The 9,662-nt window shown below is 35.3% G+C and overlaps 1 protein-coding gene across 1 annotated transcript in view; it reads right to left on the minus strand.

Moving 5' to 3' along the window:
- Positions 1-264: 264 nt before the first annotated feature.
- The window catches only part of LOC143021984 (carbohydrate sulfotransferase 11-like), an 18,636-nt gene continuing 9,238 nt past the window's right edge, over positions 265-9,662 (minus strand). The window contains exons 4-6 of the mRNA XM_076179911.1: positions 3,178-3,327; positions 1,346-1,460; positions 265-612 (exon numbers count right to left, since the gene is read on the minus strand). Coding sequence (XP_076036026.1) covers positions 283-612; positions 1,346-1,460; positions 3,178-3,327 — 595 coding nt within the window. The 3' untranslated portion in view covers positions 265-282. The remainder of the gene's footprint in view (positions 613-1,345; positions 1,461-3,177; positions 3,328-9,662) is intronic.

A 9,662-nucleotide genomic window follows, 5' to 3' on the forward strand; every position in this document is an offset into this window, starting at 1 on the left:
GTAGATCTTTTGGTAAAGGGCCAAAGAATTTTTTTTTTTTTTTTTTTTTTTTTTTTTTTTTTTTGAATGTTTGAAGGACTAACAAGTACAGTTTTCCGCGCCAATTTATCAATTTATGGAATAACTCAGAATAAACAGTCCTGGTGGGTAGGATTTATTACTCTAAAATGGAATTTGATAAATGGGGACACAGAAACGATATCCGGCAAGGATAGGTCTCATCATGTATATTACAATTGAATAAAGAGACTTAAGTAAACACAACTTCATTAAAAAAACTACTCAGGCCGCCGTTATGGACTTCTCTATGAAGGCAGGCAGTGTGTAATTAAACAATTCAAAATCCACTTTGAAGATTTCATAAATTGTCCTAATAAGATGAGGGTCGATGTTTCTGTAGTAGGAAAAGTAATCGACTCTACCGCCTTGTGACAATGTGGACTTGCTGTTGATATGGGTGGAAACCTGCACTTCGGAGATGTTGAGCTTTTTGATGAGATAGTCCATGTCTTCGTCCCACGTCTCCATTGTCATGATGTAGGTGTAGTTGAAGGTGCAGGGAGAGCAGTTCTTCACGTAACTTCGCCAGTGACGGTTCATCCAAAGATTATTCTGGGGAGGACAAAAGGCAGATTACGTCAGATGAAGTGAAGGAAAAGTATGAATAGAAAAAGTGAAAAAAGTGTGAATGAAAAAACATGAAAAAAAATATTGGATGAAAAAGGTCTGAGTGAAAAAACACGAAGAAAAAAGGTATGAATAAAAAAGAGTATGAATGAAAAAATATGAATGAAAAAGTATGAAGACAAAAATTATAATAAAAAATACATAGATTAACACATACATATATACATACATACATGCATACATACATACATCCATACATACATACATGCATGCATACATACATGCATACATACATGCATACATACATACATAAATACATACAACACACACTGAATGGTCCCCAGTACACATATTTTCATCTTATCTACCACATTAATTTTCCCTTTTAATTCCTTGCAAACACAATCGAGATTAACAGGAGCTTGATGGAAGCATATTCGGAAACTGATAAACTGTCAGGCTAGGGCTCAAAAACAGCCGATACGTAACAAATGGACAGTGGCTTATCCAATTGCGCAATTGGCTGTCACTCCATTTATTACGTATCGGCTAGTTTCGAGTCCTAGCCTGACAGTGTCTCAGTTTCCGAATATGCTTCCATCGAGCTCATGTTAGTCTCGATTGTGTTTCCGAGGAATTAAAAGGGAAAAGTTAATATGGTTGATAGGATGAAAATACATACATACATATAAATACATACGGTTGGCAGGTAACTTACCCGGTGTTCCTGGACGACGTGTTTGAGAAACTGGGGGAAAGTGATGCTTATGTTGCCATGGGAGTCGACTTTTAGCTTCTGCTCATTGATCACCGGGGGTACAAACCTTCCCGGGCTGTACCAAAGTAGCAGAGAAAAGAGAGACTTGTGTATCTAGCCCTTCAAATGCAAGCGTCGTATAACTAGGGTCTGTCACACCTAGAAACAGCATTAATCTCAGGTAACATCCAACGCAAGTCGTTAGATTCATTGGACCTTCATTTGTTTGCACAGTCCAATTCGATTGTGAAAATATACTTTGGTCTTATGTTAATTGATTATTTACTTATGGCTATGTTCAGGTCTCTTGTAAAAACATTCGACAGTTGACGTTTATAAATTGATGAGTACTTATATGATGAAGGGAAATCTCGTAATTTTTTCGTTTTAGAACAACTCGTTTGAAACTGAAGTGTTCACTCCACAATTGCTGATCACTGTTCATCCCATTTCTCTTTATCTCTCGTCACTAAGAAAGGGAAGCTATATTTCACAAGAGAAAAGAGAAATAGAAGAGTCATTCTATGTTTACTCAGAAGTTGTTTACCAATGCGCATATTGCATGCAGCTTTTCTATTATCATATCGATATGGCGTCCATCTCTGGGTGTTGTTTGAAACGCCCTGCGTCTACGACCATGACTGGGAATAAGGAGCTCGACCAAATTATCAGAACAAAACTAACAATAGAGTAGAATATCAATGCTTTGATATCATGCCATTTAGAAAGAAGATATAATTTAGAGAGCATTTTCATAATTATACCATTCCAATGACCTCCAATGTCGTCAAAAATCGTGACTACAATGAACTTGTACTCTCTTGAAAGACCAAGCGTGTGGGGTGATCTAAGAAAGCTAGTCTGATGGGCCAAGGGCTTTAACAAAGGGGATGCAAAGTTGTCATATGAAGACAACATAGCAAAACTCGCAGTAATAGATTTGAATTGGGCAAATATAGATTTAAGAAGGAAATAAGCAAAAACTGGTTTACCAATAGAGTGATTAACGAATGGAATAGACTTAGTACCTACGTAGTAAGTGCAGAAACTATTGATTGTTTTAAGAGAAGGTTAGATAACTTTATGGACAGGGATTATAGGTGGTAATGGACATGAAACTGCCTAGTGTAGGCCTTATGATCTCTTGCAGTCTCCTTCATTCGTATGTTCTTTTGTACTTATTATTTTCCATTTAGTTTTCATACAAGCAAAGACGATGGGTCGGTGTTGAAATGTGAGAGAGCAGAGATACCGCAATATGTTACGGCAACTCATAAAAGGCACTCGAGCTACTTTCATGAATGAATCGAATACGTTTCACTTCCAGTTCTCTTTGAGTCACAAGCGACATCCATCCGCGAATAAAAGACACAGCTGGTGAATCAATCAATCCGTTGCCCCTGGTCTCTCTTGCACAAGACTCACGGCCCTTAGGTAACCGGCAACAGCCTTCGATTGGGTCAAGGAAACCTGACAGAAATCAAAGTTACTGCTGAAGCTCTGCAAAATCATCTACTGGAAACTAAAGTGGAGTACTCATGATAATGAAATGAAATAAGATTAAATGAAATAAAACAAAGTATAATATAATATAATATATGATATAATATAATATAATATATAATATAATATAATATATAATACAATATAATATATAATATAATATATGATATAATATAATATAATATATAATATACTATATGATATAATAATATAATATAATATAATATGATATAATATAATACCTTTCTCTTTAAACAAGGAAAAAGAAACGTAAGAGAAGTAACACTTACAAATCCTTGACTCTGAGGGAAGCTCCGTTTTGATACTTGTCCCTGTAGGCCGATACGAGCCGGTGCAGAGGATGTCGCACTACAAACACCTTGACTTTAGAAGTTCCCTTTGTCATTAAAAGGTACAGTTTCTCTTCCGTGAAGAAATTCCTGTGGGTAAAGGGGGATCATGAGTCTCAAAGCTTTTTGAATGATAGAAGTATGGTCTCACGGTTTTTAGATGAATTGGTAAACAGAGTTTGATAACCCAAATTGTTCTGGTAAATTGGTTAACAAAGATTGAGGACTCAAAATCATGCACACTTGACCTAACTAATCAAAACTAACACACACACACACACACACACACACACACACACACACACACACACACACACACACACACTTCAACGAATGGACGGCTTAGAAGACGTTCTGAAGAAAATTGAAGTTTCGTGGATCCCAACGCAAAGAGAAGTGCCTATTGTATTTACAGGGTGGGGGAAATTGCTCGTGGGGTAGTGGGAAAGTAGGGAAAGAGGAGAAGGGGAGGGATTACTGAGGGAAATGGAAGGAAATGAGGAAGGAGAGGACTTGGCCCAGGCAGACAGGCGAAAGGTAAACAAACGGCCCCCCGACCAGCTGAGCGACGATGAAATGTCTAATAAAAATGTAAAGATTAGAAGTATAGATAAGAGCAATACAGTAGAAAGTGATGAGAATATTTTCCAGGGATTTAAAGAGGGTGGGGGGGACACAACCCCCCCCCCCCCCGACTGACAAGACTAGAAGAGAAGGTCGATAAGATGATCGAGGACTTGGAGCGTAGGTTCGGTCATGTTAACAACATTATACGGAGAGTTGAAAAATTGGAAGAACTAGAGAAGGCGAACAAAAACTTAACTAAGGAAATTGAAGAATTAAAAAAACAGTTAAAAGAAGTAAAAGAGGAGAATAAAGTCTTAAAGGAGAATAATAAGGAGAACAAGGAGGGTTGGAAAAAAATCCAAGAAAATAGCAAAGTTGCATTCACTGACATAATCAGACAGCAAATGAATGAACAAACTGAAGACTCAGTTATTAAAGTGATGAGACAGAAGGAGAATATAGTAAGAGACTTAGCAGACAGAAAGAAATGTATAATTATATTAGGAATGGAAGAGAAACATAACCCAGATAGAACCACAAGAATCAGAGAGGAAAATGAAAAAGTAAGAAATTTACTAGAATTAGTTCAGGAAGATGAACCAGAAATAATGAAACAAATCGAAAAGAAATTCAGGCTCGGGAAATATAGTACAGACAAGACCAGACCAATTAAGATTAAATTCAGGTCACAAACTACGGCTGAGAATATCTTATCCAAAACAGGGAAACTAGCAACAAGTGAACAATATAAAAAGGTATGGATAAAAAGGGAAATGAATAAAGAGGAAAGAGAGGAAGAAAAACAGAAAAGACTTGAAGCTAAGGAAAAAAACGAGATAAGAACGGAGTCAGAAAAAGAGAGATTCTATTGGAGAGTAGTGAATATGAAACTAAAGAAAGTCGACATACAAGAGAAAAACAAAAGGGAAACAGAGAACACAATGGAAGTGGCAGAAAACTAAGAGTGTCTTACACAAACATAGATGGATTAATAACAGGATTGAATGAGCTGAATGATTATTTGAAAGAAAAAGAACCAGACATAATGGGAATTGTAGAAACAAAATTAAAAGGTCCACTACCACCCAACAGTGTAAGACATGATGCATATAATTATTGGATTAGAAACAGAGTGAAAAAGGAAGGGGGTGGAGTCATGTTCCTGACTAAGAAGGATATAAACGTGAAGTGTGTCACACATGGAAAGAATACAGTAGAGATGATAATGATGGAAGTAGAAGACAGAGATAAGAAGAGCAGAAAGTTTGTGATAAATTATGTGCCCCCAAAAACAGCCTCATGGGAAGAGAGTGAACATAAAAGTATGTTAGAGGACACAAAGATAACATTAAACAAGATAATGGAAGAGGGAGGAAAAATAGTTATGATGGGCGACTTTAATTGCAAAGAAATCTGCTGGGAAGAAATGACAGTAAAGGGTGGAGACGGCTCATGGGGAAACGCTCTACTTGAGATGGTTACTGACCATACAATAACACAATGGATACAGGAGAACACTAGGTATGGAAATGAAGAAGAGCCATCGAGACTAGACCTAGTAATTACATCCGAACCTAGAATAGTGGACAAAATTGAATATAAAACACCAATAAGTAAAAGTGACCACATATTGATTGAACTGGAACTTAATGAAGAAAAATATATGAAAAGAAATGAACAATATAGAAAAGGAAGAATGATGTATGAAAAAACAAACTTTGATAGAATAAGAGAATTCTTTCAAAAGGAAAACTGGGAAGAAATATGCAAAGAAGAAACAACAGTAGAAGAGAAATGGAATATTTTGACAAAAATTTACAAAAAAGGAGTGGAAAAGTATGTCCCAAGACAAAAACAAGAAAAAGAATATGTAAAATGCTGGTACAACAAAAGCTGTAGGGAGTTAAAAGACAAAAGAGACAAAGCCTGGACCAGATGGAAAAAAGACAGAAGACCTGAAAAATGGAAAATATATACCTGTTATAGAAATGAATATGTACAAACGTGCAGAGAGGAAAAGAGAAAATATGAAAAAGATATCATAGAAAAGTGTAAAGATCAACCAAAACTATTCTACAGATTTGTAAACAATAAACTGAAAAACAAACAAGACTTGAAGAAATTAAGACAGGAGGGAGTTGAATAAACTGAGGAAATGGAAATGGCGGAAATTATGAACAAACATTTTAAATCAGTGTTTACAAGGGAGAACATACAACCTGAAGAGAACGAATGGAAAGAGAATGTCCCCCCTATGGAAGAAATAGAAGTAACAAAGAATGAAAAATTAACACACTTGAGTAATCTTGATGTCAGAAAATCGCATGGACCAGATGAGATAGCAAACTGGATACTGAAAGAATGCAGGAATGAACTGGCAGACAAAATACATAGCATACTAAATAGTTCCTTGAAAGAAGGAAAAGTTCCAGAAGATTGGAAAAAAGCAAATATAGTACCTATATATAAAGGAGGAAATAAAGAAGAACCTACCAACTATAGACCAGTCTCTCTAACAAGTACAATAGCAAAAATTTGTGAAAGAATTATCAAAAGTAGATGGGTAAAATATTTAGAAAAAAAAAACAAAGTGTTAAATCCAAGGCAATTTGGATTCAGACAAGGACGATCATGCGTCACCAATTTAATGTGTTTCTCTTCAAGGCTAATAGATATAATACAAGAAAGAGATGGATGGGCGGACTGTGCATTTTTAGACCTAACTTGTTCCAACTGTCTATTACTCTGTGAGGAAAGCTGTTCTTTTTCAAATCCCTTCTATAGCTGTCTTTTTTTATTTTCTTTCCGTGTCCTCTTGTATTTCTGTCATCCCATTTTATCAGATTCTCTCTATCAGTAATTTCTATGCCTTTCATGATTCTGTAAATAGCTATCAAATCTCCTCTCTCTCTTCTTTGCTCTAGTGTCTGTAGTTCAAGTTCTTCTAGTCTCTCTTCATATGATAGTTTTGAGAGTGTTGGTGCTAATTTTGTAATTGCTCTTTGTATTCTTTCAAGTTTTTTTTATACATTTTTTTGTACTTGGTGACCATATCGTTGCTGCATATTCTAATCTTGGTCTTATCAGGGTGATTAGGATTTTCTTCACCATTTCTTCATCCAGGTATGTAAATGCAACTTTGATTGTTCTTATTAGATTATAAGTTTCTCCAAAAATCTTATTTATATGTTTCTCAGGTGACATATTATTCATAACAATGACTCCCAGGTCCTTCTCATTTTCTACTTTTTTTATTCCTTCTTCTCCCAATTTATATGCTCCTGTTATTCTGTTTTTGCTTTTTCCAAATTCCATTATACTACACTTTTTTGTATTGAACTCCATCTCCCACTTCCTACTCCATTCTTGTACTTTATTTAGATCTCTCTGTAGTGATTCACAATCTTCTTCAGTTTTCACTCTTTTCAGTAGTTTTGCATCATCTGCAAAGAAGCTCATATAGCTTTCAATTCCTTCGTCCATATCATTAATATATATAGCAAACATTATTGGGGCCAGAACTGTTCCCTGCGGAACACCGCTTATTACTTCATCCCATTTTGAGTGCTGGTTTCTTATCACTACTCTCATTTTTCTTTCTTGCAAAAAGTCCTCCATCCAATTTAGTAGTTTGCCCTGTATTCCTCCTTCAGTTTCTAATTTCTTAAGCAACTTCTTATGTGGTACTTTGTCAAAAGCTTTCTTTAGATCTAAAAATGCACAGTCCGCCCATCCATCTCTTTCTTGTATTATATCTATTAGCCTTGAATAGAAACATATTAAATTGGTGACGCATGATCGTCCTTGTCTGAATCCAAATTGCCTTGGATTTAACACTTTTTTTTTCTAAATATTTTACCCATCTACTTTTGATAATTCTTTCACAAATTTTTGCTATTGTACTTGTTAGAGAGACTGGTCTATAGTTGGTAGGTTCTTCTTTATTTCCTCCTTTATATATAGGTACTATATTTGCTTTTTTCCAATCTTCTGGAACTTTTCCTTCTTTCAAGGAACTGTTCAGTATGCTATGTATTTTGTCTGCCAGTTCATTCCTGCATTCTTTCAGTATCCAGTTTGCTATCTCATCTGGTCCATGCAATTTTCTGACATCAAGATTACTCAAGTGTGTTAATATTTCATTCTTTGTTACTTCTATTTCTTCCATAGGGGGGACATTCTCTTTCCATTCGTTCTCTTCAGGTTGTATGTTCTCCCTTGTAAACACTGATTTAAAATGTTTGTTCATAATTTCCGCCATTTCCATTTCCTCAGTTTATTCAACTCCCTCCTGTCTTAATTTCTTCAAGTCTTGTTTGTTTTTCAGTTTATTGTTTACAAATCTGTAGAATAGTTTTGGTTGATCTTTACACTTTTCTATGATATCTTTTTCATATTTTCTCTTTTCCTCTCTGCACGTTTGTACATATTCATTTCTATAACAGGTATATATTTTCCATTTTTCAGGTCTTCTGTCTTTTATCCATCCGGTCCAGGCTTTGTCTCTTTTGTCTTTTAACTCCCTACAGCTTTTGTTGTACCAGCATTTTACATATTCTTTTTCTTGTTTTTGTCTTGGGACATACTTTTCCACTCCTTTTTTGTAAATTTTTGTCAAAATATTCCATTTCTCTTCTACTGTTGTTTCTTCTTTGCATATTTCTTCCCAGTTTTCCTTTTGAAAGAATTCTCTTATTCTATCAAAGTTTGTTTTTCCATACATCATTCTTCCTTTTCTATATTGTTCATTTCTTTTCATATATTTTTCTTCATTAAGTTCCAGTTCAATCAATATGTGGTCACTTTTACTTATTGGTGTTTTATATTCAATATTTCTATATTCAATTTTGTCCACTATTCTAGGTTCGGATGTAATTACTAGGTCTAGTCTCGATGGCTCTTCTTCATTTCCATACCTAGTGTTCTCCTGTATCCATTGTGTCATTGTATGGTCAGTAACCATCTCAAGTAGAGCGTTTCCCCATGAGCCGTCTCCACCCTTTACTGTCATTTCTTCCCAGCAGATTTCTTTGCAATTAAAGTCGCCCATCATAACTATTTTTCCTCCCTCTTCCATTATCTTGTTTAATGTTATCTTTGTGTCCTCTAACATACTTTTATGTTCACTCTCTTCCCATGAGGCTGCTTTCGGGGGCACATAATTTATCACAAACTTTCTGCTCTTCTTATCTCTGTCTTCTACTTCCATCATTATCATCTCTACTGTATTCTTTCCATATGTGACACACTTCACGTTTATATCCTTCTTAGTCAGGAACATAACTCCACCCCCTTCCTTTTTCACTCTGTTTCTAATCCAATAATTATATGCATCATGTCTTACACTGTTGGGTGGTAGTGGACCTTTTAATTTTGTTTCTACAATTCCCATTATGTCTGGTTCTTTTTCTTTCAAATAATCATTCAGCTCATTCAATCCTGTTATTAATCCATCTATGTTTGTGTAAGACACTCTTAGTTTTCTGCCACTTCCATTGTGTTCTCTGTTTCCCATATATTTTTCTCTTGTATGTCGACTTTCTTTAGTTTCATATTCACTACTCTCCAATAGAATCTCTCTTTTTCTGACTCAGTTCTTATCTCGTTTTTTTCCTTTGCTTCAAGTCTTTTCTGTTTTTCTTCCTCTCTTTCCTCTTTATTCATTTCCCTTTTTATCCATACCTTTTTATATTGTTCACTTGTTGCTAGTTTCCCTGTTTTGGATAAGATATTCTCAGCCGTAGTTTGTGACCTGAATTTAATCTTAATTGGTCTGGTCTTGTCTGTACTATATTTCCCGAGCCTGAATTTCTTTTCGATTTGTTTCATTATTTCTGGTTCATCTTCCTGAACTAATT

This window comes from Oratosquilla oratoria, chromosome 43 (genome assembly GCF_046742065.1).
Source record: "Oratosquilla oratoria isolate Oo_2021 chromosome 43, ASM4674206v1, whole genome shotgun sequence".
In the NCBI taxonomy this organism is placed as follows: domain Eukaryota; kingdom Metazoa; phylum Arthropoda; class Malacostraca; order Stomatopoda; family Squillidae; genus Oratosquilla; species Oratosquilla oratoria.